General features: G+C 41.2%; 1 protein-coding gene across 1 annotated transcript; it reads left to right on the top strand.

Annotated features, from left to right (window-relative positions):
* The first annotated feature begins 1431 nt into the window (after positions 1-1431).
* coq8b (coenzyme Q8B) lies at positions 1432-16105 on the top strand. The gene is made up of 16 exons (XM_083887201.1): positions 1432-1469; positions 2876-3045; positions 3436-3592; positions 5128-5339; positions 6158-6224; positions 7788-7862; positions 9042-9161; positions 9244-9329; positions 9444-9584; positions 9670-9751; positions 10600-10693; positions 10963-11104; positions 12543-12650; positions 12732-12797; positions 13319-13405; positions 14196-16105. Coding segments are annotated over exons 1-16 (1884 nt in total). The 5' UTR covers positions 1432-1468; the 3' UTR covers positions 14472-16105.
* Positions 16106-27606: the final 11501 nt, after the last annotated feature.

Raw genomic sequence — 27606 nt, 5'->3', positions numbered from 1 at the left:
AAGAATGTTGATCCTGTGCTCGCCCTGATCTGATTTATAGTCTGAATTAATAAAAAAAAATAAAGAAGGAAATAAAATTAAAAAACAGGTTTTAGCCAACAGTTTCACTTTGTCAGAAGTACCTTGTTTAAGGAAGAGGAAAGTTTATTAAACAAATAAACTCTTTAACTATTTAATGTGTGGGTCTGGCTTTAAGGCTAGATGCACTCACAGTCAGTCATCTCACTGGGTAGAACGATGAACACCACTAACACGTTTAACATAAAGGGAATAAATAATGCTGTTCAACTTAATAAACTATTATGTTGGCTAAAGAAGGAAAATATGGAAGCAAATGTGTCTCATATTCCAAATTAAAATGCATTAACAGGAATGCTTTTTTATTTTCAAAATGTAGCTGCATTTTTGACTATATATTCCAAACTGCATTTCCATTTTCTAATTTAAGACCGCTCATTCTGTGACTTAATCAAAATTATTAGGAAAAAGCTAACATAGTCCTGTGCGTAGGACAAATATAGTAAGAGAGGGGTGGCCATCCTAGTAAATAAAAACACTCCATTTACTTTAGATATGTGTGTTAAACATTGTCAAGTTTGATATGTGAACTTAGTATCTTATTTTGGGAACATAACGACTGGATGTGTATATGCTCCAAATGTGTACCAAGAAGAATTCCACTCTTTCTAAAGTGTTAGCTGATGCCTCTGCAATGTCTGCAACATTCAGTGTACTTGCAGGAGACTTTAACTGTGTTATGAACCCTGAGGTAGACCAACGCCCCCTGACTAAAGTCACATCAGTAGTATAATATTGTTATTAATAATATTGTTGGAATATTATTCCAGGTTAGTAACATTTAAGGACAAGAGTTTGTCTCTCAGAGACATCACATTTACTTCAGTTTTACGCGAAATATTAACTGAAGGCTCCATCAACACTAAAGAGGGGCAGGAGAACTGTGATTCAGGACTTTTAACTGTAGAGGGCAGTGTTTAGCCTCTTGGTGTACAACCTTGTGGATTTAAAAGGAGAAGAAGGGAAACCCGTGAGTTTTGTGGGTTAGACCCATAATACATCCATGGTTAAACCGTCTCTAATTTAACACAGCGCATGACTTCAGTCTCTCCCTGAGTCAGCCATTCCTCCCTCGGCTGCAGACTTCACAGGCTCCAGACCCTGGACTGAGACACAGCTCGTGTTTTTACAGCTGTTTCCTGATTTGATAACTTCGCAGCACATGCATGAAGGAATCGTTCGAGGCGTTTCCTTTTAGTCCCGCCTTAATTAAATTTGATTGGATATACCGTCATTGTCATGCGTCCATCATTATTCTTCTGCACTGCAATTGGTGGAAGGAACACTTGACCTCGTGGCTCCGCCCACTAGACTGTTGTTAGAACGGAAACGTGTACTTCCGGGTATTGAAAGGACCACATCGCACACTCTGAGGCAGAGACACAAAACGAGTGAGTCAAATACAGACAACTATGTTGTTTCCATGTTGGCTGATACACCTAGAGCATATGTGTATTTTAGTTTGCGCCAGTCAGCTGCTGCTCACGGTATATAACCAGTAAAAACATGGGGCTCAATGTGACTCATGACATCTTGTGTGGAAGCAATTCCACATTCCAAGGGCAAACAGTGTGGCAGCGTAAATAACACCTCGTTGCATTTTTTATCTGTCACGTGATTATTGTCTTGAGTAGATTAATTATATCGCAGACATTGTTTTGGATTAGTTATGGGGGTGTGTCTTGTAACACGGTGTAACGTTGACACTGGCTCACAGTTTAACGTGACTCCCGAGTCCATGTCTGTCTGTCTAGAATGGAATAGTATAACCTTTATTGTAATTATGCCGGGTAACATCACAACAAAATTGGGCAGGCTGCTCCGTAGGTGTGTAACAATGACATACATCTTCAATAAAACAAACAACATGCAAGCAATCAGCACCAAGAAAAATTCACAGAATGAATAAAGTTGTAGTGAGGTTATTGCACGAGGTAGTGTGTTGTGGTGTTGGGGTAGGGGTTAGTGCACATGGGAGTTTAGTCTGATTATGGCTTGGGGAAAGAAGCTTCCTCTCAGCCTGTTGGTCCGGGTTCTGATTGACCTGTAATGCCTGCCTGAGGGCAACAATTCATAGAGGTGGTGGGCAGGGTGGTATCTAACCCATCTATCTGAATCCTTTACATCTATCAATGTAAAGGATATAGAGGAGGGGGCTCAGCACGCACCCCTGTGGGGGGCCCGTGCTTAGTGTGTGGGTGGAGGACAGGTGGGGTCCAACTGAGTCTTACTGCCTGGGGACGTTTAGTGAGGAAAATCCTTGACCAGTAGCAAGTGAGTGAGTGGAGTCCCAGGTCAGACGGTTTGACCAGGATGTCGGGATGATGGTTTTAAATGCTGAGCTGTAGTCCACGAAGAGCATCTGTAAGTAGCTCTCCTGTTGCTCCAGGTGGTTCAGTGCAGTGTGGTGGGCGATGGTGTCCTCTGTTGACCTGTTTGCCTTGTATGCAAATTGGTGTTGGTCGAAGGAGGGAGGAAGGCAGTCCTTGATGTGCCTCATGACTGCTCCAGACACTTTGTGATGATTGGTGGTGAGAGCGACCAGCCTGAAGTCATCCAGTTGGTTTGTGGCTGGTTTCCTGGTTATGGGGATGATGGTGGTGGACTTCAGGCAGGCTGGGATGGAGGCCTGTGCTGGGCAGAGGTTGAAGATCGTAGTGAAGAAGACCTCTGAGAGCTGGTGGGCACAGGCTTTAAGGACTGTCTCTCTGCATGCTGTCTGTGTGTCTGTCTGCAGTGTGTATGTCTCTCTCTCTCTCTCTGCAGTGATGCTGTCTGTGTGTCTGTCTCTCTGCAGTGATGCTGTCTGAGGTTGTGCAGGTGCTGCGTGGAGCAGGTAAAGTGGGCTCTGCTCTGCTGAGCACACAGGGGGAGCAGCTCTGCCTGATGACCTCTAACTCCACTGTGGGAGCAGGGGTGAAGGTTGCTCAGAGTCTGGTGCACACCTTATTGGGAGCCAGTAATGAGGTAAGGATTTTGTGATGAGCATCAGAAAATAAATACGTGAACACATGGCCCACTGTCTGGGGCCCCAAACTAAGTGGATATGTTGATATATTTTCATATCATGCGCTGTTTCAAAACTAATTAATTTGTAATGTAGTTAATATATTCACAGAGGAATTAATCAAATTGTAAATACAACATATCTGTGTATGTACTGTATATATGGCCGTGTGTGTATGTACATGTTGGCCTGGGGCCCGTTAGAAAATGAAGTTGATGATGTGAAAGTGGGGGAGATGCTATACGATTGACTCTTTATGTTATTTTCATGTTCAATTATTTCATTTTTCTATGACTAATTAAAGTTATAAGGACACATTGTATTAACTTGCTCTATGACCTCTTCCACAGCAAGAGTCAGTAAAGGAAGATGTATTTCCTGATGCAGAGGGCTGGGAGAATGTGAATGTGGATGAAGCAGCTAAATGGGCTGTTGATTCTGACTTCCACTCTGATGCAATGCAACAAAGCCACACAGAAGCTGGAGCTGCAGTAGATATGTCATCAGGTAATGGAAAAACACATTTTATGCATTTAGACATGTTATTCCAAATATTTATAAATGAATCTATAAATATGCAGCAGCCCCCCCCTATTCAGAGCCTTGCCCCCCTAACTCTTGTGTTTTAAAAACTCCACTTGTAAAATATGGAAGCAAATCTGTGCCATTATCCAAATATGCAAGACAGAGGGTGTTGTGATTGGCCAGCCAGCATCGAGCCTACCCAACATTCTTGTGATTTGCCAATACCCGGAAGTGATATAATCAGCACACCCGCTCAGAAGCGCAGCTCCCCCCTCTGGAACGGTGGATGCACTGCTACTCATTGTCAAAACATTGTTTCAAAAATGTTTAAAACAGATACACATTAAAAATATTAAAATCTGTCATGTTTTAATCCATAACGTTTCACGGGATTGCCATTTCGTAGGATTACTTCACAAAACACTACGCAGCAGTAGACCTGCTATAAAACCACTTACTGTCACCTATCACAGCAATGAGTTAAACCAGGTGACATCCTTTACTGTCTAATTGGGAAAATAACAAATACAATAGCATAAAATAGTCTAGCCATTACGGTTCTGTGTAATAAATATCTTATGATTTTAGATTTGTTATATGTATTAGTTACATGGCCCTACAATGTAGTGATACAAGGATAACCAGAGCTTCTCACAATGAAAAGGAGAGCAAAATGTTGAAAGGGTTTTTAGTAAGAAAAATGCACAGCAGAAGAGAATGGGGGAAATGAAGGAGAAGGTAGACTGGAGAGACCAGGAGGCTCAAAGCAGAAGAAGACCACAGAAGGAGATGAACAAATAAGTGAAGGAGAAGAGGATGTGAGGGATGAAGAGGAGGAGGCTGCTGCAGATTCAGAAAGTGAGACAGAGGCAGGGTGTGACGGGGAGGAAGAGGGTCCTCAGCCTTTTAAGTTGGATTTTTAATATTTTTGATTATTGCACTTTTTATTTTAGATTTAATTTTTTCTATTAATACTTATACTTTTTAAGAGATTCACTGGGCTTGTTCCTGTTGTTCATGATGAAACAGTAATTTGTTTTCAAGTATTTTTATGGTTGTTATGTTAAATCCATTTACATTTGGGGATTCTTGCGTACCGTCCTCCCATGCCACCCTGCCAAGTCCTCTTCCCCCCGCTTTGTCGCCCCATGTAGATGTTTTCTCGATCTGCCACTGCCTAGTATTAACTCCTTTCACGGCCAGATAACGCAAAGTACAGATCTGAACAGTCCTAATTTGATCTGGTCACTGAAACCACATTTGGAGGGCATTTGGAGGACATTTGGCTTCAGGATGGTCATTAATTGACATTGTTTGACCAACAGCATTTCATTAGAGCTCAGACATTAATTTACAGTATTAACCCTAATCACCGAATAATTAATTTTTTCAGAGCAAGGAGACAAGTTTTTTTTTTTGAAACCCAATTATTGTTGTTGTATGACTTGATAAGAAACACAGTATGGCTCTCTCATTTTTTATAAATGACTAATGGCATTTAATAAATCGCCCCACAGATGTACATCCGCCCTCAGGTGGAGCAGGAGGGGGAGGGGCCAGCTGGCCAAGACAGAATGCCCGCTTCCTCCACACCACAGTTTCACACTTTCACAGGTTCCACTGCCAGAGCAGGTCTGTGCACGACACTGTGGATGCCAGGCTTACAGCAGAGGACATCCAGAAGGCCAGGGAGGCCAAGCAGTCCAGAGTCAAACCTGTCAGACAGAAGGTTGGTAGAAGGTCTGCAGATCATGTATAGAAGAAACAAGGTCACACATGGTTTACAGCTGGTTTGCAATTTTAGGAAGCCATCTGTGAATGAATGGGGACACAAGGCAAAACTGATTTTAACCACTGAAGATAAAATCTGCATGTGCTTAAGTCCATGGTATGTTAATATTTTATCATATAAGAAAACATATAAGAATATGTTCACAACTGTATCTGTCTATTAGACAATAGACGAGGCAAGGCAAGTTTATTTGTATAGCGCCATTCTTGCACAAGGCAATTCATAGACCTAAACAGGCAAGGGAATACATTGGAAAACAAGATCAGTTAAAAAATCAGTTATAATTAATTAATATTAATAATTAATAAAACATTGGAATGTATTTAAAATCATTTTAATCATTAAACGGGAAAGTTAAAGTGGTTAAAATTGGCAATACATTAGTCTATTCTGACTGGAAACCTAAGTATATAAACATCCATTCACCCAAACAAAAAACACAGTCGTGTAAGAAGCAGTGGGTCAACAACTCCTGTGTTGCGATATAAAAATGCACATTTCCTCAATAGACTTTGGTGAGGAATGTTGGGAGTGAGCACTTTACAGAGACGGAGACACAAACTGAACAATCTCTTTGGGTGGATATACATTAGTATTGCAATTATAGTGGTGGTTGTGTGTTGCACATGATTTCACAAACAACAGACAGTGTTGTGTGTGTACTATACTGTTTATAGTTAAAGGCTCATTCAACACAGAAGTGATTTCAAACTAATGTATGAATTGTTTTTAAGAAATGGCTTGTCTTCTTTCAGTTAAGTGACCGTGCCAAAGAGAGGAAGGTGCCTGCCACTAGAATCACCAGGCTTGCTAATTTTGGGGGTAAGAGCACTTTATTTAGTTTGTTTAGTTTGTCTCATCTGTATTGACAATGCACACTAATTGTCACATGGCTCATAACACAGAAAGCAATCTGCTATGTACCAATACGTCGTATCCTATGAAAAACACTGTTACAATCTGCTGAAAATAATAATAAAAAAAAAAACATTTTCAGCTGTAACCACATACTTTGCTTCTACTCATTCCCTCAAATCTACCAGCACTTCTAATACATTAAAAACAACTAGTGATTTGAGACTGAATGACATTTCCTCACCTCCTCTGGGGCTTTAACAACCTCACAACCAGAGCGAGGCCAGCTCTCCTCAGAAGAAGCCGGGCAGTGCACAGCCAGCAGAGGTCGCTGTCAGCAGCTCCTGTGCACTCTAAAGATAGCAGTTCTGGACAATGTGTCCCTGTACCTCCCTGTCTGATGCTCTCAGCCAGTGCTGACCAGGCCAGAAGAAATGAACTTGGAACTGCTGCACCTCCTCTAACAGACCTGACAGTGGCACCAGAACAGCAAGTCTGTGGCCACAGAGTCAAGTCAGCCAGGTTATTAACTATCAGAGCTCTCTGTCTGGCAACTGAGAGAGCAGCCATTTCCATTGAGACAACTTGGCTTCAACCTCATCCAGCACTCCCACCTAGTCCTGTCTCTGCAGCTCAAACCCTGCTTCCCCTCTATCCCCACTGAAGGATCTGGAATTCAGGTCCAAAAGTACCATGGCTCCAGTGACCAACCAAACAGACCTCACTTTCTCTCCAGTTCGCCTTAGCAGAGGATGTTTTATCATAATTGAAACGTTCCTGGATGTTCCTCTGATCATGAATGAACAAATTAACATAGTTTGCGTAGGCTGACATAACTTGGGGTCCTGTGGTTTACTCTCCAGAGTGTTGTCACAGTCCAGACCTTCCTGGTCTCCTGCATCCAGCTGAAGAAGACTATGAAGAAGCTCTGCAGCAGACCCCTCATCACAGTCCTCTGACCTGAAGCTCAGCTGTCTTCTCTTTACCTGTAATTCAATGTTCTGAGAATCACTGTGTGATAAGGAGACACTTTCCATGTCTTTCTTAACTTCAGCAGTGGAGTAGGCAGAGTACTGCTGACAGTAGTCCCTGATTTGGGCTGTTCCTACCTCCCACCACTGACTGAGAGACTTACCTGATCTTCCCCTCTGATCTCCACCTTGAAATATGGAACACAAACACCACACACACAACAAAACAAACAAACAAACAAACTACAACTGCAACTATGCGTACACAGTACTACACCATCACTTAATAAAGACGTTTAAAAATACTCTCAGACACACTCTCCACCACCAAACTCCCAGGAGCATGCCATGAGCAGGATTAGAAATTAAAAGAGTAAAAGTTAAGATGGTTTGGTCACATACAGGGAAAGGGAAGGGAAGATCAATATTCCTGAAAGAAGATGAAGGAGTAGTTAAAATTGAAATATATAGAAATATATATATACCAGACAAATGTAGTTTCATTCTTCATACATTAGTGTGTCAGATCTCTTTAGTTGTCACTGTCTCTTTACTGCAGGACTGGCAGTGGGGCTGGGACTGGGTGCCATTGTAGAAGTGGCAAAACAATCACTGGGAGGCAAACAAAAGGGAGGTAAGAGTACAGTATTCGCTTCTCACATTTCCTTTACTTGCATCCAGTAAAACAGTTACTCGTCGTGCACTGCACACAGTAGACAGAACAGTGTTATCCCTTGTGGCAGTAAACCTCATATACCAGCCAGGGGCTCAAAGGTTATTGAGGCCTATCACCATGTCAACGATTGTACAACTACTTTGTCAATCCCTTAAGATCTTGACACACAAGTTCATGGTTCAGTGAGAAATCATAAAGATCAGCTGATACTTTAATGACTAAGTGAATTGTTTCACTGTTGTAGACTTTCCCTGTGCTAAAAACAAAGGAAAGTCCATCACACTAAATGCATTTATAATAAATAAACAAGTAGTATCGCTTCATTTTATTTGAATAATATTCATTGATCTGAATAAAATCTATTTTCTCTGTATCAGCAGCACAATCCACATGTTTTCATAGTTTGTTCGTCATCAGACAAAACACTCAGTCACTCATAAAGTTAACATTTTCAGTGTATTTAACACACTTATGGCGTGTTTCCACCACCTTGCCTCGCCACGGCACTGCACGGTTAAGTTGCGATTCCACTAGCATAGTACCTGGTACCAGATACTTTTTTTTAGTTCCTGCTCTGGTGAGGTTCCAAGCAAGCTGATTTTGTACTATGCAAGATGGCACCAGACTGCTGGCCACTGATTGGTCAGAGTGCCATCACAGGAAGAGACGTCCGACACAAGGATCAAGCCGAACTGTAGGTCAGTTAAAAAGACTTAACAACTCTAAAAACGAGTCTGTGCTCCGGTCATGGAGGAAGTACTGAACTAATATTTTTATTAACTAATTCTAATGATTCAGTTACACTGAAAACAACTGCTTTACAAGTCACTAGTCACTCATTTGTGTTTGTGCTGTGCAGTGATGACTCCGCCCACTATTTTCTAGTGGAAAACCAACCTAAACAGTGCCTTGGAAAAGGGGCTTTAGGAACAGATATAAGAAAACAGACATTAGCCTGTATTGTATTCATGTTTCTTTCAGCGTCACTTATAATTAATGACTCCACCTCTTCCACATTAACCTACAGACAAATAAACACAGGTATGAATTAACCATTTGCTAAGAAGCTTAACCAAAAAGTTGTCTATATTTCACATTTAATATCACTGCTAACTGTATTCTAAATCTTTTTTGCAGACACGAGGGCTCTGCTCGACTCTGTCCTCCTGTCAGAGGCCAATGCTGAGCGAATAGTCAACACGCTGTGTAAAGTTCGCGGTGCTGCACTGAAGATCGGACAGATGCTTAGCATTCAAGGTGGGCACTGGAGGGACTGTTTTCATGTCCACAGTCGTAGAAGGAAAATTCTCGCTGAATTATTCTGTTTTCATCACTTCAGATAACTCCTTCATCAACCCCCAGCTGCAGAGAATCTTTGAGCGGGTACGACAGAGCGCAGACTTCATGCCCACTTGGCAGATGAATGTAAGTGGAGTCGATGATGTTGCAGATCAATGAAAATGAGCTGTATTTTTTTTTTTCACCAAATGACATGCATTCGTCTTGAGAGAGTTCCTGTGTCCTTGTATGTGTGCGTAGAACGTTTTAGAGGAGGATCTGGGTCCAGGATGGAGAGAGAAACTGTCCTCTTTTGAGGACAAACCATTTGCTGCTGCTTCCATTGGCCAGGTGCATCATGCAGTATTAAAGGATGGTCGTGAAATAGCCATGAAGATCCAGGTTGGAGGCTACTCATACACACACTCTATGCTTGTTTCCTACAAACCCTCAGTCTGATGTGTTCTTACTCTCATATTTATCCTAGTATCCTGGAGTAGCAGAGAGTATCAACAGTGACATTAATAATCTGATGTCTGTGCTGAAAATGAGTGTGGTCCTGCCAGAAGGTAACGCATACATCACTGATTGTTGTTGTCTTGATTATGCATCATATTTTATCAATGTGTGTGAGCTGCCAAATTAAGATTTTTGATTATCTTAATTCAGAGTCATCTTTCAACTTAATATGTTGATGTGTCCTTGGGCAACACACTTAACCCCTGGCAGCATGTGAATGGGTTCTAAAGCTAAGTGATAGAAAATGTGCTGCACATATATGGGCTGTATGAACGTGTGAGTGAATGGGTGAATGGCAAAACTGTAGTGTAAAGCAGCGTTGGGTCATTTAGAGGACAATTAAATTGCTTTTTTCATAGACGATTGAATTTTTTGATCAAACCGTAATTATTTATTTATAATAATTACTTTGTAATTAAAATGAATCTCTTTGAGTGGATTTTTAAAAAACAACTTCTTGAATGTAAATATTTTCTGGTGTCTTTGCTCCTTAATCAGAGGAGTTGACAGAGGAGTTAACTAACGAGTTTAGTCATTAATTTGATTAATTGTTGCAGCCCTACAATAAAGCTAAAATCTTTTCTGTAATATATTCTGAAAGTTTTAATTTACTGCCGTTATCCTTGTCTGCTGTCCCCACCACTAACATATCCCATAATCGTTCTATCATTCCAGTTATTACCAGTGGTTGGTGCCATCGTTGGAAAGCAAAATGTGATGATGTTACATGTTTATTTGTCCAAACATAGATAAAACATTTTAACAAATAATGAAATTTACTTTGAGTTTGGGAAAGGAGAAATCAAAGCTGAAAACCGCATGATCCAGTCCACCTGGAAGGGTTCACTGGAAAATCCTGGCTTAATCACTGAGTTTGGTGTTCTTTCATTTTACACAGGTCTGTTTGCTGACAGCAGTTTAGAGGTTCTTCAGCGTGAGCTGGTGTGGGAATGTGACTACAAGAGGGAAGCAGAGTGTGCCAAGAAGTTCAAGTATGTGAAGCAGTGACTCATATTTGATCATATGACATCTCGTATTTTTATGTATTTTTATGCCTGGTCTTAGTAAAACATTTGCACGCACTCTAAATTTCTAAATAAGAAAAAGGTTATATGTTTCACAATCGTTACGATTGTTTTACTGAAATAAACGGCCCAATATATTTAGTTAACATTTAAACACATTTAAACAGAATACTGAATCCAACATAGTTTACAAGTCACATTTGACTAACTGAATTTGCATATTCTCTTGCCTCCAGGTCCCTGCTAGAAGGAGATGAGTTCTTCCAAGTCCCTGACGTGATTGATGAGCTGTCAGGAAAGAGGGTTCTGGCCATGGGTTTGGTACACGGTGTCCCACTAGACCACTGTGTAGACCTGGACCAGGAGACCAGGAACCAGGTATGTGTCGACTGACAAGACTCATGGAATTCCTCAATGTCTCTTTAACATCAGTCGTACATGTTTTTATTTGGTACACTGACTTTTCTAATTACCTCTGGCTGAACAAATTTGATCAAAAATACTGCCTCCTGCAAGTTGGATGGAGAACTTTGACATTATACTTTTTCATATTTCTGGAAATTATTTCCAAATAAATGTTGTTGACACTACAATATATTATATTATGGTGAAGAAACGTTTGCTTTGTCAATCTGATCACAGTCCTGTAGAACGGCTCGTCCAGATGAAACTTTGGTATTACTTTGGTAGGAAAAATACACCCCTTGTGTCACAATAACAATAACATGTGTTTTAATGTGTGGCCACATGATATTTTCTTCCACAAATGTCACCTCCTGTGCTCTTAAGTTTACCTTGTAAAAAGGGGAGTGCATTGACAATGTAGGAAACTGAGTGGCCTTGGCAGACGTTTGCCTTCCCCCAATTGAAATACAGTCTAATAATATGGCATCGTCAAATTATCAAAATATGATTGCATAAAGTGTCCAGTGGTCTCTGTCATCACTGACCTATGTGACTTAAAGGAAACCTAAGAGGGTTAACTATGGTTAGATCAGTCAGTACCTAATGTTGCATTGTGACAGTGGCAGTCTTTCATGAAAGACATCACAGCTCAAATCTGACATCTATTACAATAGGAACAGAAGTCTGGCAAAAAGAAAAGTCGCCTCCTGGATTTAACGAAGCAAATATGTAAGGGGTTGCTGCAGTTGGTGAGGTCTAGGTTAGGCAACATTATGGGCTCAAAGAATGTCTGTCAGCCGACTACCTGAATATACTGAATGACCAGATCATTCCATCAATGGATTTTTTTTCCATCCCTGATGACGCGGGCATATTCCAAGACGGCAACGCCAGGATTCATGGGGCTCAAATTGTGAAAGAGTGGTTTAGGGAGCATGAGACATAATTTTCACCACAGAGTCCAGACCTGAAACCCATTGAGAATCTTTGGGATGTGCTGGAGAAGGCTTTGCACAGTGGTCCCATTCTCTTATCATCAATACAACATCTTAATGCAACACTGGACGGAAATAAATCTTGTGACATTGCAGAAGCTTATCGAAAAACAATGCCACAGTGAATGAGTGCCATAATCAAAGCTAAAGAAAGTAAAGTTCTGTGGAAAATGTAAATCTTGCTGGCAGTGGGATTTTGTCACAGTCTGTTAAAAGTGTGAAAATGGCAGACATTTATTTTTAGCATGTAAAGGATGGCAGCAGTGAAAATGAGGCATTTTGGCATACAGTCCCATTGAAAATGATATGATGTACAGTACATGGATAATAACAACATGTGGTTCTTGGTGACAAAAACTGCAAACCCTATACGGTCTTGGACATAACAGTGGTAAACAGAAAAGCCTTCTCTCAAGATCTCCTTCAGGATCCTCCAGCTGTGTCTCAGGGAGGTGTTTGAGTTCAGGTTCATGCAGACCGATCCAAACTGGTCCAACTTCTTCTACAACTCAGAGACCAACAAGGTGAGATGATCTGCTGACGACGATGAACCAACATCACACACACAGCGGGTACATGATGACACACTCTGGTCTTTCTTTCAGGTTGTTCTGTTGGACTTTGGAGCATGCAGAGGTTACCCAGAATCCTTCACAGATGACTACATACAGGTAATGATTTATCAATTATGAATCCATAACTAAGTCATCCAACTGTTTTAACAATCAATCGATTCATCGTTTTAATTTTTCCGCTACTGAAATGTGAATACTTTATGGCTTCTTTACTCCTTAGAACAAAAAAAATGATTTAACCTCAATCATTGTGGTAAACACTTGTTTATCATTACAACATTAATTGCGATTCACAACATTGTTATAATTTAAAAATGATAACATAGATGTATTTTTAATGTTCTAGAAAGGGCTTTAAAACACACTGAAATCACTTAACCACACACGCATGTTTTTGTAGTGACCATATTCAAGTGAAAAACATGAATGTTAAATAATTCTAAATCACAAGGTAAGATGGAAAGATGCAGGTTACCCCTTTTGGCATATAAAAGAAATCACTAGGACTGTATGTTGGTGAGCTAGACAGCATTCTCGAGTCACTCGGGTCAATTATTAATTCCTGATAATCCAGATCATGTAAAATCAGCACATTTATCACTGTGTGTTGTGTTAAGGTGGTGCATGCTGCTTCAGTGGGGGATCGGGCCACCGTTCTTTCCAAATCGAAGGAGCTGAAGTTCCTAACAGGCTTTGAGACAAAGGTAAGCTACTTATTATTTATGTTTTATGCTTCTGCTGCTGCACCTCAGATTCCCTGCGTTTGATATGGTTTCTTTTCAGTCCACTTCAGTCTGCTTTGTTTTAATCTGCTTGTGATCACAGTAACGCATCATCTGTCAGCAACTCATGTTTGCCATTAGTAAAGATGAATAGTTATTTTTTATGTGGGTGGAGAGAAGTGAAGGAATGACTCAGCTTTGATTGTTTAATTAACTTAATTATCCAAAATGAAAAATATGACCCTCTAACACCAGGGTCATTCTTTTTAAAGTAAGGGTGTAAGGTTACACAAGCTAAATTAATTAAAGGTGGATAATAAGTGTGAGATTGCAGCGGAGGAACATATACCACCCACCCAACTTTCATTTTGTTACACCCATATTGGAATCACTTGTTATGCTTGAATAAAAACAGTTTCTCTCTGGGTTCTCTGGTTTCCTCCCACAGTCCAAAACCAGAAAGAGGTTAATGAAATGAGTCTTAAGGGAAGATGCTGTCATCTGTTTTTCATTGTGTCTGTGGCTGGTTCCCAGCACAGGTTGTGTCAGCAGTGACTGTGTCACTACCTCACTAACATTCTAGTTTATAACTACTTGCCTCTGGAAAGAATGATGCATTTATAACACACATTACTGTTGCTGTTTGTCATATATAAAACCAATAACATAACACGTTATTAATGCATGGCCACACGTTTTTTCTCCCAGACTTTGTGTAAAATCAGAGTGCAGCAGTCATTTAACACTTTCTCCTCCCTCTGCTCAACATCAGGCATTTCAGGACGCCCACGTTGAGGCAGTGATGATCCTCGGTGAAGCCTTTGCTTCCTCAGAGCCTTTTGACTTCGGCAGCCAGAGCACCACCCAGCGCATCCAGAGCCTTGTCCCCGTCATGCTGCGCCACAGGCTCACCCCTCCTCCTGAGGAGACCTACTCCCTCCACCGCAAGATGGCTGGCTCCTTCCTCATCTGCTCTAAGCTGAAGGCACGAATACCATGCAAGGACATGTTCCTGGACGTGCACAGTGCCTACAATCACAGGAAGTAGGCAGCACAGGCCAGAGCATAAACACTCAGGAACAAGGTTACTACCTCTCTTTCAGCGTGAACTTCTGTGAAGAGGAACCCAAGGATTGATTCATGAATCCAGACATTTCCAAAACTCTACGCCATGTCAACATGCATCTGACTGTAAGCTCTAATGAATGTGACTAGTTTTTGACATGAAATTGAAAACCATTATTAAATACTGTAAATCATTGTTATATACCATCACTCATACTAATGTAATAATACATTTATCAATGATTAAATCTCTATGTTGATTGAAGAGAATGTTACTTACTTCTCTCTGTCACAGTAAACACAGTATAATGTCCCTGTTAACTGTAAACGCAAACCAAAAAAAGCAAGCTATATTCCCTTTTGTGTTGCCATGGTTGAAGTGAATGAATCATTACGTCCTGCTCCAGTGTATCGGTGAGGACAGATAATACGCCCTTTAGTGCCAATATAACACTGCCAAGTGCTGCCTTTTGTCAGTGGTGGTTTGTCTGCGGCCTGATGAGTTGGCAAAGACGGCGTTGTTGTCAGCTGGCAGATGAGATGAGCAGATTATCAGAGGAATTAGTGAAAGCAGTCTAATGGTACCCCACTGATAATGGCTTGGCATTGTGACACCATCGTTTATTATGATTATGATTATTTTTAGCTTTTAAACTTGGTTCTATAAAAGACAGCATGCTTTAAAAAAAAAAAAAAAAATGGAGAACGTTTTTCTGTGTCTCACAAAGTCAAGGATTCCTTTCCACTCCATATGGATTTTTCCCTTTCAGTCTCATTTGAAAGCATTATCTGGAGGCCATGTATTTATGTCTCTCCTCATATTGACCAACTGAACAATATCACGTGCACCATGGAATGGATTATCCAAAGGCAAATGGTGGCACTGACAGGTCTATTTTTGTTTCAAGGCCTTATTTGCCTAAGTTTGGGGAATATGGGTGGAGTTAATGACTATAACACATATTGAGAAAGCTAAATTAAAATGCACATTTTTCGCTTTTGTTTTATGCATAAGTTGGACTGTGGATTTTTTCTGCAGAATCACAAGAGTTGATACTCAGACTCACTGGAATGTCGAGGGTTGACCACTTTTCCCCTCCCCCTCCAGTCAGGTTCACTGTTGAAATCGCTGTGAGTTTATATTTTAAACTTAAGCTGTTTCATACACAATTATTTTCTGTGCTGTTTACATTTCAAACACCCATTTTCAAAACACCCATAATGAGTGAGATATTCAAATCAGAACTAGAATTCATTTACACACACACACCAATTAGTGAATTTGACCTCTGCATGTAGTTAAAACACAACCCATCGCAGGTGCAGTGGGCAGCACTGACAGTATATGCACCTTTGGATCAATGAGGGGATTGATTACCTTGCTCAAAAGCAGCGCAGCCCTTGGCCTGCCTCAACTCTCTGGTTATAAGCCACACTTACTTTTTTTTTTGCTTGTTGTTGTCTTTGATTGACTGTTATTTCATCTTCCTCCATCAATGGGTTCTCCACCTGTTAACTCATTGCATGTATTCATGTTCTTAAATATCACTGTTCCCTTCACCCTTCTGTTCATCCTCCTTTCATTGTATCACAACTTTCACTTTTTATGACAAAGACTTGTCATAAGTGCCACTGCACTTTATCAATCCATGGTCGCCACCATTTAGCGCAACACCTGGCACATGTTTTCTGTCTTTCTGGGGATTTTTATAGTTTTTATAGTAGTGTTTTCATATATACAATTCCCTCCAAAAGTTTGAGGTCACCTATACAGTTTTTTTTGTGTGTTTTCCATTAAATCCTTCACATGTATTCATCAAAAGAGTTGCAAAATGAATAGAAAATACAGTCAAGACAATAATAAGTTTGCCCTTCAAACTTTTCTTTTGTCAAAGAACCAGTGAAACTGTTTTCAGCTGTGCTAACATCGTTGCACAATGGTTTTCTAATCATCCAATAGCCTTCTAATGCGATTAGCAAACACAATGTACCATTAGAACACTGGAGAGGTTGCTGGAAATGGGCCTCTATACACCTATGTACATATTCCATTAAAAACCAGACTTTTGCATCTAGAATAGTCGTTTACCACATGAACAATGTATAGAGTGTATTTCTGATTCATTTAATGTTATATTCATTGAAAAAAGTGATTTTCCTTCAAAAAAAAGGACATTTCTAAGTGACCCCACACTTTTGAATGGTAGTGTATACATATGTATTACCATACCATAGACACAACATCTGAGGTCAGTTTCACCCATCATTCAACTACTGCTGACAGAAAGTCATGCAATGACTTTGCAGCTTTTTTCTCAGATAAAGTATTAAAGATAAGACAAAAAACCTGCACTTCCAGCTCAGGCAAAATGATGAGGTCACGCCTTCTTGTTCTCTGGCTACTCTGACACAATTTATCCTCCTAGATTAAACAGTGCCAGCAGAAACACTAATAACCCTCAACATGCTCAACTCAAAACCCTCAAAACTGCAGTAATCCAACCTCTTCTGAAAGATCATTGAGTTGTTTATCAACAAATATATGCTTTTTTTTGTGCAAGTTTTGAATGAATTTCAACCTGGATTCTGAGCACACCACAGCACTGAGACCACACACATTTGAAAATAAACTAACAACTTACTTGAATACATTCTCTTTTTGAAGACCAAGTCTAAAATCGATCAAGTTTTAGAGAATATTCAGAGGATAATGGTCAAAATGTCAACGTGGTGTAACCATAAAAACGTCGTACCAAATACTTAAAGGTGCCATATGTAAGAATGTGGTCAAAAACGGAAACTACATTCAAATTCAATATACAGAGGTCTTTTAGGTTTCATTTTCTGATGTAACTGGCTCGGCAGCTGAGACTCTACTGACAATGGCAATGATTGGTAGACGGCGGTAGGTGGCGCCACATGCCAAAACATGATTTCAAAGCATAAACATGATTTGCAGTCTGCAAATACATTATTCCTGAGTCTCTGTGACATATTAGGAGGATTTTATGGCCATATGATTTAGTAGATTTATTACATTATGCACCTTTGAACTTGTTCAAAAAGGGTGAGAATCTCAATAAAACACATTATCGACTAGTTTGGCATATTGGCATGTGAAATAGGCTTATGATGCCAGCTTTATTCAAGACATGCTTGAGCATCACATAGACATTAAATGTTGTATGAGTTAAACTAAATGACAACTTGATAATATTAAAGACAAACTCACATTATTCCAGTCCAAACGGCAATGATCCCAGAATTTGACAGACATAAAAACAGCAAAGCTGATGTTACCCTAAAGCTTTCTCTTCTCTGCCATCACTGCATCAAGTGACAGTAAATGTCAAAAAAAGATTTCTGTGATTTCTTGCAGCATGTTCAAAGTACTTAATTCATGGTTGTGGTGATGTTGCTTGTGATTCACAATCAGCCTCTTTGACAAAGTGCTTGGGAAAATGTTGACTGAGCCAGTTGAAAACCAGCTTCTTAGAGTAGCATATTCAAAAGGAGAGGGGGAATTCATCAGAGGATGGATTTCACAATGGATTTTAGTAAACGACACTCACATAATAGTTTGTATTACCTGTAATTTACAAATGTACTAAGCTCTCACACAAAGAAAGAGGATTATCACCACCACCAAGATATCTCTCAGGCTCATTGTTCCTATGAGTAAAAGCCTATGGAAATATGATATGAAGGAGGGTCACTCCATCTACCAACAAGCTGGTCCTCTTGTGATTATTCTTGTAGGAAGGAAGAAAATGAAATAATCCATGATTGAAGCAAAAGATTTTGATAACTTGCACCCAGGGTGAGGGGGTGACAGTGGAGGTCAACACATCTGCTGCCACACTCATTAAAAACAAATCCCAGTGTGTCAACTCGAAGCAACCTCTCAAAGATTCAGTTGCCTCTTCATTCCGGACTCTGAGGGATTGTTTTATGGGTTCATCCTTTCTCGGAGCGTGGTTTGGAGATGTATGCACCAGGAACATTGCCATATCATAAGCATCCAGCATGTTAGTCCATCTGGTGGGATTAGTGACATTAGTGCTCCAAATTGGGTTTAGGATGTGTGGTGATGTTGCATCTCTTAAAATCCCCCAGTCAAAACACAGTGAGGTCATTGTGATACCAAGATTACGCACTGAGGGGGGGAAGTGATCTGATGACAATCAGTGAGGAGGGAGAAGTCCTGATGGAGCTTTGGGTCCAATGAGATGTGTTTTGTTGCTGTTAACTTTCAGGGGGTTATTTGATGTCAGTCAGACAGTTAGAGACGGTGGACTGTCTCAAACTGTGGAAATGTACAGTTGTGTGTCATAGGTGTGTCAGTGAAAAATGAACAGTGTCTCCTTCAGTGTCAGTCGGATCGCATGACTCTCTCCACAGAACTGGATTGGCACATTGTCACAGCAGCTCTTCGGCCACACGGTGGCGCAGTGCGGGGCCTGACACACAGCTACGCTCCTCTTTTCTTCCCACTGTGGAAAACATCAATGGATAGAGTAGATTTGCATGTCCGGCCGTCTGTGCCAATGGCTGCAGTGCAAAGCCTGTGTGAGCGGGTGGAGCCGGAGGAAGCAGGCAGTGAGTGAACAGTGAACGGCCGAACATTCAAAGCATCCGACAGGGAACACATTCAGCGAGCTCTGCCTCCTTTTGTTTTGCTCGCGGTTGTCAAAGCTCCATCGGTGAACCGTGCGGACAGCAGCTCCATCCCCGGGTCCGCGTTCACCCGCTTCATCGCATCCACAGCTCGGATGAGGATGGTTTTGTGAGATTACTACTTGATAGAGAACGTTGATTGGTGTGTGCGTGTGCGTGCGTGCGTGCGTGCGTGTGCGTGTATGTGCGTGCGTGTGCGTGTTCGGGGTCCTGGCTTCACACAGAGCAGAGCAGGAGCGCGGAAGCAGATCATCCGTCCTCTTGGGTGAGTTCACCGGATTTCCTCCACTCTCCTCCACTACTGTGACTCTTTTAGGTTCATCTGCATACGGAATTAATGAATGAATGAATGAATGAATGAATGAACGATTAACAAAGTCAAATCGAATTGAACGAGTCCATGATGAATGACTGTATGAGGGTCTTGGCTGAGTAATAGTGATGTTTGAATTGAGGCTACTGCTGGGCTTGTGCATCACCAATGGGCCCATATCTGTGTGCATACACAGTAAATACTCTATCTTTAAACTTTATAGACTCCTGTAATAACACTGATAGGCACAGTTATTGTTACTGACCTATAACAGTGTATAAATCAATCCTGCTGTCCTGCACCTTTATTTCACTGCTATTATGGTCAAACAACAACAATAATTAAGTCACCACAGGCGTGGGGATGGAATAATGTTGTACTGATTATTGTACCAATTGTTGGTTTATATGTCTTCCTTTTTTCCCCTCTCCATGATGCATACACACACACACACACACACACACACACACACACACACACACACACACACACACACACACACACACACACACACACACACACTTCACACATGCCTTCATATATGGACCCAGTAAATGCATGCTACTCTATTGTCTGTGGAGCTCCATCTGTTGTGTGACATGGCAAGACAGACACACACACACAGAGAGAGAGAGAGCATCATATGGTGTGTGTGTGTGTGTGTGTGTGTGTGTGTGTGTGTGTGTGTGTGTGTGTGTGTGTGTGTGTGTGTGTGTGTGTGTGCGCGTGTGTGTGTGAACAGGCGGTGCAGGGCTCAGGGTGTCTCTCGACCAACTGCATGGGCAGCTCCAGTTTGTCCCAGGCTGACTTTAGTTGTATTCAGTTCAGTTTCTATGTTCTCGACATTAAAGTGATAGTTCAGTCTTTGTGAAATCTCACATGGTCAGCGCTGACTTGTACCTTGTACACTGAGAAGCAGCCACATGAGACACAGACACTCGTCTTCACTTAACAAAAGCTCAACAAGGGCCTTTCTGCATGGAGTTTGCATGTTCTCTCCTATGTGTGTGTGTGTGTGTGTGTGTGTGTGTGTGTGTGTGTGTGTGTGTGTGTGTGTGTGTGTGTGTGGGGGTTTTCTCCTGGTTCTCCAGTGAACTCACACAGTCCAAAAACATGCAGATTTGAGGATTAGGTCAATTGGATGTTCTAAATTGACCGTAGGTGTGAAGTGAATGGTTGTTTGTCTCTATATATCCCCCTGCGATCCTCATGTGGAGGATAAAGCAGCAGAAGATGAGTGACGGAAGGAAATGTACTCCTAGACCTGAATTCACAACCAATATGCTACCTTTGGAAAATGACAATGTCATAATCCCTCTCTCTTGTGCGTGCATTTGCTGTTGCTTATCTATCTTCGTCATTGTCAGCTTCCTCTTCTTGTGTTTGCAGAGTGTTTGGTCTGTTCCCTTTATGACCATCGCCCTGCCATGGTTCATTCTGTCTCTGTGATTGTATGCACTGTAATGTAGACTTGTTCCAATTAAGCCTTTAATTTAAAAAAAAAAGGCTTTATACTTTATACGCATGCTCAATTTCGTGGGGTGTGTGGTTCTGTGTGCATGAAGACATTACCTGAAACATTGCGGTGTATATGGAAAACTTTTTTTTAAACAACAAAGAAAAGTTCTATTTCTGTTTGGATAAGGCATCCACAAACTACAGGATCATAGATTTGACAAAGGGCAAAAACAGAGGTGTTAGTATTTGAAGTCAAAACCAAGGGCTTGCTTGATTTAAATGGCTTCTGCATCAGTGTTGCGAGACAGAGTCACACACACACACACACACACACGCACACACACACATACGCGTGCACGCATTAGGCCATTTCCTGTCCTCCACACACAGCTCAGACTGCTGCATTAGGACTTGGCTTTTTTGTTCACACACACTCATACACACTCACTTTCATGTGCACACTCACATTTGAGGGGGGAGGGCCGGCCCAGCTGAGACCACAGAGAGAAGCAGGGATCAGGGATCATCCAGCTGGCCAATCAGGCTGGTGGAGGAGGGCGTTGCCCCTGCCTTTTGTGCCGGTCAGGGTGAGTCTGTCAAACAAGTAGCTGAAGTCCCAGCCGCAGCCTCACAGGGCTGAGGCAGCTGCAGGTCAGGGGACTGTCCAGTCCTCATGAAGTCCCTTATGTTTTAGTGTATGACCAATACAGTATGTGCGCGAGTGTTGATGGGTTTCTCAGTTTTATTATAAAGATTTAGGAGATAAGAGAGTCCTTTATTCGTCCCGCAGTGGGGAAATTACAGTTAATAAATAAACATAAATAAATGTTAGTACCTCTCTCTCCCTCAACCAAAGCCTCTTCTTTTTTGTGTTTACACAATCAGCTGTGGACTGTGAGCTAGCCGGGCCAAAGGTTAGCCACACGGCTAACGCTAGCCACAGACGGCAGGCTAACGACAAGCAAACACTTTTTGAGGAGTCGCGAGTCAGAGGCTGACCCCGTTCAACGGTACATTCTTCAGCTTTCAAATAAATCCCGGGGGTTTGACCAGGTGCTTCATCAGGTTTGAGGTGTTTCCCCCGGCCCCGCCTTTCATTTTGCGTCGCAAATATTACATTGAACGCTGTGTGCGTCTAACTTTCGCCATTATTGCTGCCGTGCTTTCGTAGTCTCGCGACACGTAGCGCTCATATTCTCGCGCTCTCGTGTGCTCTCCCAGACATTTCAAGTACCGAAATTTGGTACGGATTCATTAAAAGCGAACCGATACCAAAATTGGTACCAAGTACAAAATGTACTGGCTGTCGGTACCCAACCCTTGTGAGTGCCACCAGTTGTCACAGTCAAACCAAAACAAAAAATGATAGTGACAGCTACTTCCAGTAAGCTAACATACCTATTCTTACCAGGGTACAAATGGAAAAGCATGTGATATAATGTATGTATTCAAGGTGTCAAAAAAAAGATTATGAATCAATTGAAAACTTCAAAAATCCACTAAGCCTGTTTCCTTTTAAAGGTGAAGTAAGTAGTTTATAGTGACATCTAGAGGAGAGGCTGAAATTTACAACAACTAACTGTACCTCTGCTCACCCCCTCCCTTCCCTGAGCGCTACGGTATCCTCAGCCGGTCAAATCCTCGTCGTCTTTCTCCGTGTCGGCTGATGAGGTTCTAGTATTTATTCAGATGTGTAAGTGTGTCTTTTGTATATCGTATTAGCACTGGTCTTAGACATGGGATAATGTAATGCAACACCGATGTTCACTCGTGTTTTCTGCCGTCTTTTGTCGCTGTCACTTTTCCTTTTCTTTGCGGGCGTACGGTCAGGTACTGGTGTTCCTTTATCCGCTGTAAAATACGTGTGGTCCTCCATTCTAAACGCGTAAAAAGATCCACTCTCAGCCTCGTCTCGGCGCTCTCTCCAGCTGACCAGTACTTTTTCCACTCTGTTATATAAACCCATAAACACTACGCAGTGTCCCTTTAAAAGAGCTGCACCCTTACAACATTTTGTGATTATAACTGAGCCAAGGTATGTCCTCAACTTAATTTCTTAGGTTGTACCCAGAATATAACGTTAGCTTAAAGGTGCCATATGTAAGAATGTGGCCAAAAACGGTTACGACATTCAAATTCAAAATCCCGAGTTCTTTTAGGTTTCGTTTTCTGACGTAACTGGCAACCTGTGGTTGCTCGGCAGCTGAGACTAACTGCAATGATTGGTAGATGGTGGTGGGTGGCGCCACATGCCAAAACATGATTTGCAGTCTGCAAAATATATGTTGTTGTTGGTGAGTTCAGTTTGTTATATAAACATTATTCCTGAGTTTCTGTGACATATTAGGAGTATTTTACGGCCAGTTGCTTTAGATTTATTACATAATGCACCTTTAATCTCGTCATGGGTCAAACCATTAATTAATTAATTTATTTATTTATTCATTCATTCATTCATTCATTCATTCATTCATTGTCTCCCGCTTTATCCTAAAAGAGGCGTGGGGCTACTGGTGCCAATACCAGCTGACATAGGGCGACGAGCCATCATTCACTCACACAGTCAAAACTCCTAAACTCCTCAAAGTAATTACAGAATGATATATCTGACAGAGGGATTCACTTATTGAGGAGGAGTGGTGAGGAGAGAGAGGATGCACAGATATGAGTGAAGGAAAGACGTTATGTCGATCTACATTCAGAACAGGAGTGAGAAATATGGAGAGAGGCTGCAGGACAGAAAGAGAGAGCAAGTAATTATGTGGAAATGAAGTGGCAAAGATGGACTGGGGATGGAAAAGTGCATTTACGACAGAAACTCCTCTCCTAATTAGACATGACCTGTCATTTCTTACGGAACTCTCCCACACACACACACACACACACACACACACACCCCCCCCCCCCCCCCCCACACACACACACACACAGACACACTTCCTTCCATCTTTGGTGTCTGATGCCTAAGTGCCTTCAGTATGTGCTGAGTGGAGTTATCTGATTTCTACTTGCTAGTTAAATGCAACCACTCCTCTCTCCCACTTACACTAGTTCCATTAGTGCACACACTAATAGCATGCTCACAGACGCACGCCTGTTGTTGTGTCTGTGTCTGAGTGTTTGATTTGCTCTAATTGCTTGTTCATTCTTCTTCTGGTTGATACTTGTTTCTGTTTGTATGTTTGAACTTATGTGTGCACAGAGGGATGGTCACTGTGTGTGTGTGTGTGTGTGGTCAGTGATAATCGTTTTTGTTCCATTGTATCAGTTGCTTTTTTCTCTGCAGATAATAAAGAAAGTGGAAATGGGTCTTTCTCAGTAGCCACAACTTCAGCGTATGAAGCTGTTGGAGATGAGATGAACTCTAACAGATGTATCCAAATTATGCTAAAAATGGCAAGCCTCAGAATATCTCTCCATCACAGTCTGGTTTGATCTGAATTCTTTTATGAGCATTTATCATCGGCTTTATTCGCTGCTTGTCAATTGTTTTGGCACATGGTTTGTTCCAGATTACGCTTACATGATGGAGATTATGTTCTACAGCACACACGGGCAACATACTGCCTTGTACCTGCTGTCTCTTCGTTTGTTAAGTTTATGTCGTCTCCGTCTACTTCTGGGTCATGATTCTGGTGCATGAGCAGAACGCCAATTCCGACTCCAGTCCGACCAAGTGTGGAGATGGAGATGGTACAATGAACTTAGAAGAATCTGATCTCTCTAATCATGTGTTATTTACAGTGTATTGACAATGTGTTTGCACTTTGAAGGCAAAGAAAAAGCCACACTTTCCTCTGACAGTTAGAGAGAGAATGTGTGTGTGTGTGTGTGTGTGTGTGTGTGTGTGTGTGTGTGTGTGTGTATGTGTGTGTGTGTGCGTGTCAGTAGTAGACAGAAGCCATGTTAAATATTCCACAGCACAGAGGAGCCTATTCACTGTGACAGGAGAGGAGTGTAGAGACCCAGAGAAAGAGAGAGTTGGCAGCCAGTGAGCTGGGTTGGGGGGGATATCAGGGAGTGGGGTAGATAGAGGAGCAGGATGACACTTAAAGCAGTTTTTATTGTTGACATGGTGCATCTGATGGACGTGTGTTTACGTCGCTCTACAGGGCCAGTCTGAGGAGGTCAGAGACACTGAGACAGAGTTAAGGATAGAGGACACGCACGGAAAAAAAAGCTCTTTATGTGTGTGTGAGTGAGAGAGAGAGACGGGGAATCAGCAACCTTTGCTTCCATCCGAATAAGAAAAAAAACGATGGAGGAAATGGACATGTATGGTTAGGAGGAGACCTGACTGTGTGAAAATATTATAGGACCTGACAAAATAAATGTCAGGAAACATCAGCGACATCTTCACAGTGGAGGTGATGATCGTGTCCACATCTGTCACTGACACAGTGGAGGTGATGCTGATACATTACTCGCTATGGCTGTCTAATGAAGCACCATACTTAGTGTTAGCAGTGTTAGAGCTGGACTGATGAATCATGATGTCTCCATAAAAGAACAGCTTGTTGCAGATATATTGGATCATATGCTGTTGATTTATAAACATAAGCACAGGGAGGTCTATGACTGATGTGAGGTCTCACCAAGATTATTTTTAATGATATGATGACAATATTCATTTAGTAGGCTACAATATTCAATCCACACTGAATAATCCTTATTAGTTTATTTTATAATGGACAAAATCCTTATAGAATATCTGGTTATATTATGTGATTAAAAATAGGTTAATAATTTTTGTCAAAACCCAGTATTTCACTGGTGGAAATGGTGGAATAAGTCTGATTCCAATGAATTAGATTTAGTTTTTTTTTTTCTTCCCTGCAGCACTGACTTCACTCATGTTGATAGAGGCAGAAAAGGCTCCGCTGTCGTGCCTGTTTCTGCAACACTGTCAATAAAACAACTTCCATACAGCTCCTCCAATCATCATGTACCCACGGCTCCATTGACTCCCAGAGAAGCTGAGCTTCTGTGGTAGTGACGTTTTTGCTGCATTTGTCCAATCAGCGTGGCACTCACAGCAGTGAAAAACACCTATTCTGTGTCCCTTAGAGAACAGATGAAGCAGAGCTTGGAGGCTGCGACGGGATTATGAACATCACGTAAGACGCTCCTTCATAAACAGCTTATTCAGAACGAACCAACGGCGCTAATTACGTTCTAGTGCACGTTTAGTATTGAAATGTAAATACAACACATTTTAAGTTGAACTTCCCTTGCTGTCTCAGAGCAATTGTCACTGATAAGTTCCCTTTCCATGGGGGGGGGGCAGTTTAGCTGGTCAATGAGACTTCCACTTCATAAAACATTCTCTCTGTTTCCTGGTGCTATGACTCATGGTCGCCATGGCGAGGAGCTCTGGCAGCAATACAGCTGATCAGGAGCATCTGACTTCACATGACTGTCCTCCTTTCATCTATCTAAAGTCGTCCTTTTTTTGCCCTCATCCTTTCTCTCTCTCTAATTGCCACAATGTTGTCTTCAGTCTTCTCTCTTTTTGTCGACTCTCCAGTCTTTTCCTTCACTCTACTTTTTGAACTGCAGGTGTCACAACCTTCTACACCTCTCACCAAGCTTTATATACCACTCTTCTTCTTCTCTCCTCTGTTTACATACTCCTCTGTCTTTCTTTCTATAGAGGCCAGATGTATACCACATGCGGCCCAGCTGTTGGCTCATGGAGAACAGAGAAACAAAATGGAAACGGTCTCTCCTGAAAGTCAAGTCACAGTTATTCTGATAACACATGCGGGAAAGAAAATGTCAGAAAAAAGAGATTTAAACAGTGAACACATTCCTATACACTGGGTGGCGCTATTCACTTCTACGTTGGTTTAGATATTCTGTCAAACAAAACTTTATTTACAACCATTAAAAATCAATGGCAATTCTCAATACCCAAGTACTTGCATACTTGAGAAGTACTGCTGGAATACATACTCGCCAAGTACAGGAGTGCACAAGTACGATCTCTTCAATTGGAACAGCAGCGTAACTTCTTTGTTCTAAGTGCTTCAGCCTCATTACCGAGTGTTGATAAATATCCATCCATCTACCGCTCTACCGGTCACTAGTGTCACTCTACTGTCAGGTCAAAATGTTTACACTAGAAAACAAAATAATGTGTCAACAACAAATCTATCGATCACCAATATCTATTCAAGGCCTGTCTAACTAACTGTCTCGGTGCTCTCGGACAGAAGAGTCATACAAATGCTTGTACGAGCTGACTTGCTCGGCCAGTCTTCCCTTCATTGAAAATGAAGATTTGGCGTTACAAAAATTCAGAGGTGCACAATGGATCAGACTAGATCAGCATTAGCCCCGCCCACTGACTTTGATGGGTGAGTTTGACAGATAAAATAAATTCATGATGCACTGCAACATAGGACCATGAAATAATGAATTAAATAGTGAAATAATTGTATATTTTTTTTACATAAAATGAATTGGTATTTTTTATCATGACACTTTTAATAACACATTAAATTCATTATTACATTTAATAACACATGTATTTATTTATGTATTTATTTATTTATTTATTTATTTAATTAATTAATTAATTAATTAATTAATTAATTAAAGACTCATATAATTAATTAATGACACATTTAAGTATTAAGTTATTTAATGGTGTATTTATTTATTTAAT

Source organism: Microchirus variegatus (genome assembly GCF_963457635.1).
Source record: "Microchirus variegatus genome assembly, chromosome: 3".
NCBI lineage: Eukaryota > Metazoa > Chordata > Actinopteri > Pleuronectiformes > Soleidae > Microchirus > Microchirus variegatus.
This window is presented reverse-complemented; position numbering and strand designations above follow the sequence as displayed.

Excerpts from the sequence above, each read along its gene's own strand:
- coq8b (XM_083887201.1), top strand. Across the intron at positions 9,330-9,443 it reads TGCCCACTTGGCAGATGAAT|AACGTTTTAGAGGAGGATCT; the intron begins GTAAGTGGAGTC and ends ATGTGTGCGTAG. Across the intron at positions 10,694-10,962 it reads GAGTGTGCCAAGAAGTTCAA|GTCCCTGCTAGAAGGAGATG; the intron begins GTATGTGAAGCA and ends TCTTGCCTCCAG.